Here is a 12,889-nt window from a genome sequence, read left to right as displayed (position 1 = left end):
GCGGTAACGCCAACATTGTATTCTGCATCGGAGTGATGTTGGCGTAAATGTGTTGTCATGTTTGTTGCATTTCCACTGTTGTAGTTTATCGTTGTATCGTTTTGTCCACGACAAGCTTGCCATCAACGGTCAAACCAAAGTAGTTCCACACACCAGATCTGAATGATGGTAGAGGATCTTGGATTTCAGTAGGGTTGCAACTACCAACTAATTTGATATTTGATTAATCTGTCGATTATTACTTCGATTAATCGATTAATAATCGGATACAAGAGACAAACTACATTTCTATCCTTTCCAGTATTTTATTGAAAAAAAAACAGCATACTGGCACCATAGTTATTTTGATTATTGTTTCTCAGCTCTTTGTAAATGTTGCAGTTTATAAATAAAGGTTTATAAAAAATTTTTTTTAAAAAGTAGCCTCTACGCATGCGCATAGCATAGATCCAACGAATCGATGACTAAATTAATCACCAACTATTTTTATAATCGATATTAATCAATTTAATTGATTAGTTGTTGCAGCCCTAGATTTCAGGTATATTTGAGGCATTAGTCATGTTGCAACAAGCTATAGAACCTTTAGTTTCGCATGTAGCTTCTGTGTCAGCAGCTTGTTTTGGTCTGAATTAAATGTGGGAGGCGCAGCTTAGTGGATCTGCGCTCGAGGCGGCATAGTCGAGCGCAGATCCACTGAGCTTTTAGCACAGAGCATACCATCAAAAGTTGATAAATCCAGCCGAGATCATTGTATCGAACGGTTCAATACGAATACGTGTATTGTTGCACCTCCTAATATATATATATATATATATATATATATATATATATATATATATATATATATATATATATATATATATATATATATATATATATATATATATATATATATATATATATATATTAGGGCTGCAACTAAGGATTCATTTGATAATCGATTAATCTACCAATTATTACTTCGATTAATCGATTAATAATCGGATAAAATAGACAAACTACATTTCTATTCTTTCCAGTATTTTAATGAAAAAAACCAGCATACTGGCACCATGTTGTGGACATTGGGGGTGCAGCATACACCAATAATAACACAGAAATGTAACTCATCAGAACTGAATCAGATATTGTACACGTTTCTGTTGTAAATAATAAAGGATCCATTTTAGGCTGCCTCTGAATAATAGCATGAAATATTCCAGCACCTTCATAATGTTTAGTTATACTAAAGCGTCACTCAAATCTAAATATATTGATATAGCTTTATCAGCCCGGCTACATTGATCCATTATGAAACCAACCTGAGATATTTCTGTCCGTTACGTTTATTTCCAAATTGGTAACCGTGCGTTTTCTCTCTCAAAACGGACTCAAATGTGCCGGAGACACATTATCAGCCCGGCGTTGCAATAAAGGCATAACTTCAACGTTACTCACAAAAAAGCTGAACTCATGAATGCTTGTTGCCACTATGGACTTAAAAAGTTACGTACTGTGAGTTCTTCCCTTCATCCATGGCTCCAACATGTTTCCTTTTCAGGTGCTTCTGAAGCAATGTTGTACTTCCGTGCCATTTTGCAGGAAACGGTCTTCTTTTAAGTCTTTAAAGTGAAGTGTTCCCACACTTTTGACGACTTAGGTCGTACACTTTTCTCCATTGAAGCAATAACCTCAAGATGTTTCTCCGCTAAACTATCGGTAGTGTTTTCCTGCGCCATTTTTCAAATGTTTCCAGCAAAGGAGACGCCGTCGTCACGTGAGCTGCACATGACACATCATTGGCTAGCTTACGCCACCTCATGAGACGTAACCTCAGCGACGCCCTGGCGCTGTTTTGTACTGTTTTTGTACTTATTTTGATTATTGTTTCTCAGCTGTTTGTAAATGTTGCAGTTTATAAATAAATGTTTATAAAACAAAAAAAACACACAAAAAAATAACAAAACAAAACAAAACAAAAACAAAAAAAACAACAAAAAAAAGCCCCCGCGCATGCGCATGGTTCCAACGAATCGATGACTAAATTAATCGCCAACTATTTTGGTAATCGATTTTAATCGATTTAATCGATTAGTTGTTGCAGCCCTAATATATATATATATATATATATATATATATATATATATATATATATATATATATATATATATATATATATATATATATTAGGGCTGCAACAACTAATCGATTAAATCGATTATAAAAATAGTTGGCTATTAATTCGTTGGATCTATGCTATGCGCAGAGGCTACTTTTTTTATTTTTTATAAACCTTTATTTATAAACTGCAACATTTACAAACAGCTGAGAAACAATAATCAAAATAAGTATGGTGCCAGTATGCTATTTTTTTTCAATAAAATACTGGAAAGGATAGAAATGTAGTTTGTCTCTTATCCGATTTTTAATCGATTAATCGAAGTAATAATCGACCGATTAATCGATAATCAAATTAGTTGTTAGTTGCAGCCGTAATAGATAGATAGAGATAGATAGATAGATAGATAGATAGATAGATAGATAGATAGATAGATAGATAGATAGATAGATAGATAGATAGATAGATAGATAGATAGATAGATAGATAGATAGATAGATAGATAGATAGATAGATAGATAGATAGATAGATAATGTACATATGCATATATATATGTATATTGTACTTATTCCCATTAGCGTCATTGTTAGTCTCCTCGTAATTTACGTATATTACAAAGTGGAATTAATTAAAAAAATGACATTCTGTATGTGTTTTTGTTTTATACAGAGATTGTTAATGATAGGCAAAATTCCCCCCAAAAGTGAAGTTCCCTTTAATATGACAAACAAAAATGTTATCTTTATTCTTGTTTTTATTATGTAAATACCTCACTTTCTTATTATGTAAATACCTCACTTTCCGGACATTATAACCCACCCAAGTTCAGGCAAAGGCACCCTTTAGATCAGACCAACAAGCATTGTTAAAAGCCTCTCGACTTTCAGACAAAGGCGATTATGCTATTGTGGGCCAATAACGGCATACAACAAACTGTTGGTTAAATGCCTCAATGGGAAGCTTTCGCTGAGATTTATGAAGCTCTTGCTTTCCTTTCATTTGTGCATTTTGCGCTTTGCGCCTGACTGCTCTGCATAAAACAATAAGGATTGCAAATCACAATGCAGTTGTGTGTACTTACCGCCACGGCAATCATGGAGTCGTCGGGTTTCCATTCTGCCCTCTGGTAGAAGCCAAACTGTGCTATTGCCTTGGCAGAGTCAATGTAGCTCACAATCAAAACACTGGGCTGTGGAGGAAGAAAATAAGTTCTTTAAAATAGCCTGCTAGTCACACAAACACGCGCTCACACACACACGAGACGGAAAAAAAACATTGGCAAATTCTTGTAAACCCAACTATATTACATTCACAGACATTTCAGGGTCATTGGGTATAAACTGGAGCAATTAGTGATGTCTAAAAGGCACACCTGCACAGTAAAGTAACATCCTACAGTCCACTCACACCACCAGTCGAGTGAGTGCACACAAATTATGGATCGTCTGTCCTGTAAAGAAGCTGCCGTTCATTTAAGCTGTGTGGTCCAGACAGAAAATGTTAAATACTTGGTGCGCACTTCGGTCCGCTTAGCATTCACACTGGTATTTTTGTCATGGGACCAAAGGCTGCGCATACAGAAGATATGCATAAAGGAAAGGCTTTACTGGGCAACTATCATGAAACGTTATATGAAGCAACTCAGACATTCCAAAATGCCGTCTGCGGGCTTCAATAAGTAGAATATTTTTATATCCTGCTAAATCCACCAGTTTAGATTTGATTAAAAAAATAAAACAAAAATAATTCTGAATTATACCTTTAAAAGGCCAGCTTTCCATATTAGTAATATTTTTACAAACCTAAATGCCATCTGTGGTTTCAATATATCACTTATTTTTATATTTACCGGTTTGGATTTCATAAAAATATTCTAAAATATACCTTTAAAGTGCCAGTAGAATGGAAAAACAAGTTGCCTCTATATTGAAGCTGTTATCATATATTTTTGATGTATGACACTGAAAGACTTTGCTAGTACAAAGACATGATCAAAACACTATCAATCTCAGAGCAATTCCCGAGCCATTTTATGAGATAAAGAGCAGATCCCTTTCCCATCAACAACAACGCTAATCATGCAGACTTTGTGAGAGCCAACAATGATTACCTTGGAACATTTGATGATCTAGAACCTTATATTTTTATCCTGAATAGAAGAAGGATGAGCTACAAGTTTTAGAAGCTGTGTGCTAAAAAAAAACCCAGCTTTAGTGAAACACTAAGCATCATGTAGCAGTATTGCTAAGTGCTGAACAAGGAATATAAACTACGAAATAATAAAACGATTGCTTACTGAAGGTCTGATCTCACTGCAATGACAAATGATAGGATGTTCACATCTTCCCGTTTAGATGAAGAATCACTCACAATCCACAAGAAAGGGTTAAAAGGAAAAGTTGGTGCCAGCAGCTACCGTTTTCAGTTGTCTTTGTCTCCATCTCCGAGTATAAATTGAATGTCACAGATGAACAACTAATATAGTCATAGCTAAATCCTCATATTATCCAGATGAGAGGCATGATTCATAATCTAGAATAACCTTGACGAGTCCAGATGCGATGCAACAGAGCAGCAGGACGTCGGCCGGCTCAATGTTTCAGCATTAAGTCTGTTATCAATGCACCGCAAAAAATCTTCGTTTGCACTTATAATAACAACATTACTAATACTTGGTTGATTTTCAGGTCACAATATGTATTGTATTGTTGGAGGGTTTTAGAAAGTTTTGTGGGCGGAATAGAGAGTCCTCATTGACTCAAAAGTTAGCAGAATTTATTTTTTTCATTTATTTATGACATAAAATGCATTAAAAAAATATGTGTGTGTGTTCTTGTCTTACAAAGGGATTGTGAATGCTAGACAGTCTCTTTCTAATTTTTTGCATATTTCCAGTATCACTGACCTGCTGATATAGTCAGAGTGCAGAAGCCTTGACATCTTGACGTCATTCGACCTCGATTCTACGGAAATTGCCGAAGGCATTCGGAGCGGAATATTCAAAATAGCCGTCTGAAATTGTGGCATTTTGTGATGTTTAGAGGTTATTTTCACATACTTTGCGGATTGGAAATACAATTGGATATGGTTAAATAGATACAATGAAACACATTTAAATTAAATTCTAATGGTACTTTAAAGGCAGCTTTTGTGACATGTTACGTGAAGTTACTCAACTTTTCGAAACCAAAATGCCATCTGCTGGATGAATACTTAATTACTTTTTTATTTCTGCTATATTGAAAAAAAAAGCTAGTAAAATATTACTTTTTATTGACAGCTTTCGTAAAATATTATACAATTTGATTGGTAACATTTTTACCAAGCAAAATGCCATTTGCTGGGCTGAATACGTTGCTTATTTTTATGTTCAGCTATTTCCTAAAAAGCTTGTAAAATATATTTTTAAAGCCTATCATTGTCACACTTGCACGCACGCACACACACACAAGAGAGCCCTTCAAACCAATTTTGTCTTAAATTGTTAGAATTTCTGCATACTTTTTACAGTCATATATCAACACAACTCTGTGTCTTTGGTCCGTGTAGCCTTCACGTTTAAGCTTTAGTTAATCATACCACACCTGAGTTCATTTGCAAGTGAAACTGAGACAAATCTCTCAAGCGGTCTACTTGTTTGGTGCACACCAGGGTTCAGATGACGGTGTTTACACTTGATCCAACCAACCGAACTAGCAGAAGAAATGCACTGGAGTTAGCATTATGATCCTTGAACGAAGCAAACAGAGATTTGGCACAGACCAAGGATAAAGAAATAACCAGCTGTCTAACATGACACTGTAAGCAGAAAAGGCTCCGGCTTCTTTTTTCTGTGCTGCATTATTAATATTTTATATTGTCACCTGCACAAGCAATAGCTGATTAATTGCAATGTTGCATTGCGGCAATAAAGTTATATTGCACTGGTTGAAGCTAAGAATAATGCAGTTCTTGAACATTTCACTGGAATGACCGCCTTACAACTGCGTGTTTGGGAATAGAACACGGCTAAGCTACCGTGCGATACAGATTAGTAATAACACCCTGAATGAACTGTCTGTGGGCTGAGCCTGTGCTGGCTCGAGTTCAGAACTGAAAAGGGATTTCAAAAAATGAAAAATAAACTTAAAGGGGAAGGCCAGTGAAAGTGGTAGCAAAACAAAGGAACAGATAAATCAACTCAAAAGGGGGTTTGGGGAAAATGCTGTAATACACATGCCAGGCCAGTAGTTGGCATTGTTGGCTTGTTTAAAGCAGAGTTGTGTATAAAGAGAGAATGGCCAACTCGGTTTCAAGCCATCTCCTCAATGGTCAAAAGACACTCGCGTGATTACAGGCCGCCAATGACTGCTGCTAAAGTTTTGCTAATGCTTGTTTTTTTTCGAGGTGTAAAAAGCTACTGTTGTGCAGCATGGGGTCTGTCCACTCGTGAGAATTGTGGAAAGATTTTGTATCGCTTTCACCACAACCCGGAAAGAAGACAAGTATAGGAAGCGAAGGTTCGCGGACAACACAATCATTGGTACTTTAAATTTAACTTTTTAACATTGGAGAACCACCAATTACAGCGTTTAGTGCGAGGTAACCACACGACACGACGACTGCATTTTGTTCAGGAGAGAACACACAGAAGCTAATACAAATAATAACAGAATAACAGTAGCAGCAGAAGAAAAAATCAAACGCAAATACAGATAGGCAGACCAAAAAGAAACCAAATTTTGGGTGTAATTCTTCTGCCCTCACTATATGTGTTGAGGTTATACAGCTTGGCAGACAGCTAACAAACAATCCAAGACGTTCTAATAAAGTTCCAAAGCAGATTAATCCATTTAGGCTCTTTATTGTTGTTGATCTTGCTTTGTCTTTTTCCTATCTTTACTTTTGTCTTGCACTGGACTTTTATTTTGCACTGGACTTTTATGTAAAACTGAAATACACACAATGACAAATGTATAAGCTATGTGATTCAAATAACATACTGAAATGTAATACACAATATGTAAATATTAGCTTTACTCGCAGTACTATCATCAAACAAATACTGCTGAGTGTTGAAACTATTTCGATGGTGGAAATATACGACTGGCAGCCATTTTACGTCCTCAAAACATCCATTAAAACAGTGCACAAAAATCGTTTTTCAATAAACATCTTAGTATCAAATTTAACCACTTTCCACCTTGATATTGAGTTACATAAACAAGTTAAACAGTTTACTTACAGACTTATCATTTCCAAGGCTTGTAAGAGCTAACACAACTTGTCTACTTCTCAATTGTCTCATGAACTGAACTGGCATCGTCAACCCGGATGTGCCCAAACAAGTCAAGCGTAGTATTTTCATATCGCCACAAGGTGTCAGTAAGAGTCTACAATCAAATGGGCATAACAGTAATAATAGATGAGAAAATTAACTGGAAATCTCATTTTAAAATATACAACATAAAGTGGCAAGAAATACGTCAATGAATAAAGCAAAATATGTTCGGGACTAAAAATCACTCCATATTCTCTGCTGCTCGTCAGTGTTACCATATCTGAGTTATTGTGCAGAAATATGGAGAAACAAGGACAAAAGTACACATATTCACTTAGGGCTAGTTCTAATACACCCACTCACCCTACTTTTTAGCTCTATCCCTACATTTTGCCCGTTCTGGTGAGGGTAGTGGTGTTCCAATGACTCTTTGCATGTAGGGGTAGTAGACATAATGAGGGGTACGGAGTATGAATATAGCCCTTCAGAATGAGGGATTTCAGAAGCTGACCCGCTCAATCAAATCACCAATTTATGCATGTTATATAATATATTACACGTTAGTTTGTAACGTTAGCCAGCTAGCCACAATAGCTAACGTTAAGCTGAAATACTGACGAAAAGCTTGCAAATGTGAAAACGTTACATACCTTAAAAAAAAATAAAGAAGAGACAACAGTCGTAGATGGCGGCTTCTTCTCCGTGTAGTTCTTTGTTCATTCATCAACTATAACATGATGAATGATAAAAAACGATTTCAGCCGTTAACGGCGTTGCTGCCTGGTTTGTTGTGTAATAGTAGGACTTGGATTGTACGGTACACCGCTACTAATTAATTTAAAAAACTACTTTGGTAAACATAAACATTCAGATCTGCACAAGGAGGTAAAAGAGTGGCAGCTAATACAGTTAACAGAGTCCCCCGTGCACATACAGATACGTATATGTTCAAACAGCTGGTTGGCTTGTTAAAAATTATTAGCGCAGTCAGAAACCGCCCACGTAGTGTAAACCAACGCAAGTGATTTGACCGAATTTCGTAACAAACTCCCACTATTTTATTTGTGTTTTATCTTTAACAATGTGTGTTTTACCTGCTACATGTCTTATATGTGTAGTTTTAGCCTTGTTGTTTTCAGTATTTACTAGATTGTATTTGGCTTGAAGCACAGAACTAAATTGGCATTCATAAATCATGAAGCATTTAATACAATGTCACAAAGCTTTCTAGTCTATTCTACCTAATTCTAGATTATGGCAGGCTACATGTCATATGTAAAATAATTGTAAACTGTTCTTTGAGTGCAATAAGAAAAACCCATGTGTTTAATGCAACTTTTAATTTTAATTCCAATCTTTTAAAATTGTTATTTGAGTACAATAAGAAACATTTTTAATCATAAATTTTATCATAAGATTTTAGGTTAAAATCAAGCCAATAATGAATTTTTTTGTGGTCCCCTTTATTTTGAAAAGTATCAAAAAGTATTGAAATACACAACGATATTCATTTTGGTACCAAAATATTGGTGTCGGGACAAATCTAGGTAAGACAAATGTGCAAACATAACTATTTAGTTGCTTACGTGCCCGAAACTATGCAGTGACGTAGCAAGTGGTGCCCCAATTCCTAGGGAAGATTACAAAACTCTACCCCTTGCTGCTTCATTTCGACGGTGTTAATGGTAGTGGGTGAGGGCTAGTGGTAGTGAGTGAGGGGGAACATTGGGATTGGGCCTTAGCCTCTGTATTAAGTTTATTTTTCTGCTACTGTTAGCATCCATCCATTTTCTACTGCTTGTCCCTCTCGGTTAGCATGTTACAGAAAAGAAAAAACAGTTAGAATAATAAATAATGAGTGATACAGAGGGAGCAGGGATGGGAATCAAAAACCGGTTCTTGTTCAGAACCGGTTCCCAGTATTAATTCCTTGAAATAGCTTGTTATTTTTTCCAAAAGGTTCCTTTAACAATTCCTGGGTGGGGATGACTACGCATGTTGCATAATGACGTCAGATTGCAAAATGGCGGTGCCCGTGCAGCACAAAGTCTAACATTTTACAAGAAAAGATTGCAATAGCGCTTCTTGTAATAATTAAAAGTCTGCTATTTCATTAAAGGGGACATACGAACAGAATACAATAATTATAAATGAAAAAACATTTTTTGAACCACTCCAATCTCATCCCAGCAGCAGTAAAGCTAGCACTTCATATGAATACAACAGGTACTAACTAACACCACCTATCATGTTAGCACTATTATTTGTTAAATTGAAATGAATGCCTTCTCATTTAGATAAGCATGACGGGAAACAGATTTCGACAGGCAATTAACTTCAAATGTGAAACTAATCTGTGATATAAACTCATTTACATGTAAAGTGAGATATGCCAAGCGTTTGTTATCATTTTGATCACCACAGCTCACAGTTTTTTAAACTTTACATTTTCTGAGATTTTCAATGAAAAGTTTTCATAATCTGTAAGCCATAATCATAAAAATAACTTAAAAAGGCTTGACTTTGCATGTAATAAGTTAATATCACGTTTTACAAAATGTTACATTCACGTGAACATGATTAAATTCTACAGAAGAATATAAAGTTCTTATATATCTATTTGCAAATAAGTTTTTTTTCTTCTTCTATGCTACATATGGGCCTCGAGACCTCACTGTAGGCTTTGTAAGGTCATGTTACCTCTAAATGAAAAATTGATGCTAGTCAACCCTTTTCTCTTTTTTTCCAAATAAGAACCAAAGAGAGAAACGTTAAGGAACTGCATCGTTAAGCAGAATTAAAAGTGATATCAGAACCAGAAAAATCTTATCAAGACCCATCCTAATAGATTAGATTACAAATACAGCCACCACCGTTAAAATACTTAACACAAAAGTCACAATTTCTCTGTGATTGTTGGTCCAAAGCAAATTAAAATTTTGGCAAAATGAGGGTAATAAGTTATTTTTTTGGTCATTTTGTGTATATCTTTATGTTTATTGCGCCATCGGGTGTGTGTTAGAGTGCCTGCTGGTCACGAAACACTACAGGAATGTAGCAGTAGAGTGCGTCAAATACAGCCACAAAATTATACTTCCACAAAATAAAAGCACGTTTTATTGTAAGTTTATGAGCTGGAGTAATTTTAGAACTATATATAAACACATTATTTTGGTTTATTACGTCAGAAAAACAAAAGGCTTTGGTAGCAGTCATGGCGCCTGTTGTTTAGTTGGCCATTCTCTCTATACAACTCTGGTTTACAGCTTATTTTGGGAACTTTTAATGTGAAATGATCAGGACACCCCATGGTATAACTACTCTACTTCTGAGAGCAAATGTTTTTCAAAAATATACCCCTACTACGTTGTCGGTGCTATTATTTTCCTGACAAATACACCACAGGGCGGCGCTGTTGTCCTACGATTCAGACTGCTAACTTATAGGTGGTTTTGTCGAACTACCACAACAATTGGTACATACCTTAAGGGGACTCAGAAACAGATGTTTGTAAAATTTAAGCACGACTGGTTGCTAACTTACCATCAAGCTAAACATTTGAGCAACTATTTGTCGATAAGCTGATAATTTGCAGAGCTGTACAGTGCAACATTTTAGAGTCTAGAAATAGGTTGTGCGAGTATTTTAAAAAAAAGGAGCGCACTTATGGCTCATATAATAAATCCATGTAAAGTTGATCAAACTAGAGTAACATTTTTGTGTATCTTTAAATATAGCATGTTCGAAATAAACTTAACCATAACCAAATGGACAAGTGAATTACGTGAAAGTGTCACTGGTCACTCTGTGTGCGCTAAATCGGTGTCCCTCCTTTTTGCCCAGAGGGGAGCGGGGCTGTAGCTCACACACGTCTTAGAGCATGTCCCCACAGAAACGTTGGTGTTTCGTTATGGGTTAAAATAATAAATGCATCCCTACAGTGTCCTATTAATAGTGATTCACATCCAGACAGAAACGTTTCCTGGGTGAGAATGATGTAGAGTGCCTTGCCATAAGTGGTGTGTAAGCAAACAAATCCCCCTGAACCACCAAAACGATAGCACTCAGAGGCCAAAGAGCAGCTCACCGGATCGGATGTCATAACCCTGTGCGCAAGTTTGGGGAGATCAAACTTTTTTGCAGCAACAAGCACAAATGTAGCACAAACAAATGTGACAAGATTGGAGTGATTTGGACAAGCTGGGGGGGCTGGATGACATCACTAGTCATAGAAAGGAATTTTAGAATACCGTATTTTTCGGAGTATAACTCGCACCGGAGCATAAGTCGCACCGGCCGAAAATGCATAACAAAGAAGGAAAAAAAACATATATAAGTCACACTGGAGTATAAGTCGCATTTTTTGGGGAAATTTATTTGATAAAACCCAACACCAAGAATAGACATTTGAAAGGCAATTTAAAATAAATAAAAAATAGTGAACAACAAGCTGAATAAGTGTACGTTATATGACGCATAAATAACCAACTGAGAACGTGCCTTGTATGTTAACGTAACATATTATGGTAAGAGTCATTCAAATAACTATAACATATAGAACATGCTATACGTTTACCAAACAATCTGTCACTCCTAATCGCTAAATCCCATGAAATCTTATACGTCTAGTCTCTTATGTGAATGAGCTAAATAATATTATTTGATATTTTACGGTAATGTGTTAATAATTTCACACATAAGTCGCTCCAGAGTATAAGTCGCACCCTCGGCCAAACTGTGAAAAAAAACTGCGATTTATAGTCCGAAAAATACGGTAATTTAAAAACCGGAACGGCACAATCAACATTTTTTGTAGCAAAAAACAGCACAAACGTATCACAAACGTTTGAGACAAGTTTGGGTGGATTTGGACAAGGTGGGATGGCCAACTTCCAACAGGTGTCAAAATGTTTTAATATGACTTTGGTAAGTTATGAATCCGCACCGCTTGATGGATTGTCAGTGCAATACGGCTAACGTAGTTAGGCGTACTGTGCTTCAATATACGGGTATTATTATGGAGGGACCCCAAGGCACTTATTATGAGACACTATCAAAAGTTTTGTTTATTAAGTTGGTTAATTATACAAAACCAACTTTTCTTACCTACTGGTACCTGCTGTTATGTATTTGGGATCAGCACAAGTCACGAAAATTAGCGTGCGTCCGCCATTGTAGTCCAATCCGACGCCGTAGTCAATAAGTTTTTTCTTTTCCTCTATCCTCTCGTTGTGGGGTATTCATCCTCCGCTGTTGCCATTTCTAATATAAAGAAGCGCCCAGTTCTAACATATTTGTCAGTAGACTCGCTACTGAAGCACTAAAAACTACTGGTACAACAAAGATGACGGGAGAAGAAGACTCTGTCGAAGTGGAGTAAATAAGACTGCCCACAAAACGGCCCATCCTGAAGAGACGGTCAGAGAAGGGCTTGAAGGTGGTCTGTAAAACATAATCTATGCAACATTTTGACCAAAGAACCACCATTACATGTTTAGGAAGTGTTTTAAATGTAGGGGAAAAAAAT

General features: G+C 36.2%; 1 protein-coding gene across 1 annotated transcript in view; it reads right to left on the bottom strand.

Annotated features, from left to right (window-relative positions):
- Positions 1-12,889, bottom strand: part of ric1 (RIC1 homolog, RAB6A GEF complex partner 1) — a 57,805-nt gene that overhangs the window by 34,557 nt on the left and 10,359 nt on the right. The window contains exon 2 of the mRNA XM_062032224.1: positions 3,184-3,291. Within this exon, the coding sequence (XP_061888208.1) occupies positions 3,184-3,291 (108 nt within the window). The remainder of the gene's footprint in view (positions 1-3,183; positions 3,292-12,889) is intronic.

Source organism: Entelurus aequoreus, linkage group LG21 (assembly GCF_033978785.1).
Source record: "Entelurus aequoreus isolate RoL-2023_Sb linkage group LG21, RoL_Eaeq_v1.1, whole genome shotgun sequence".
NCBI classification, from domain to species: domain Eukaryota; kingdom Metazoa; phylum Chordata; class Actinopteri; order Syngnathiformes; family Syngnathidae; genus Entelurus; species Entelurus aequoreus.
Note: the sequence above shows the minus strand (reverse complement) of the source record. Positions and strands in the feature narration are given on the sequence as shown.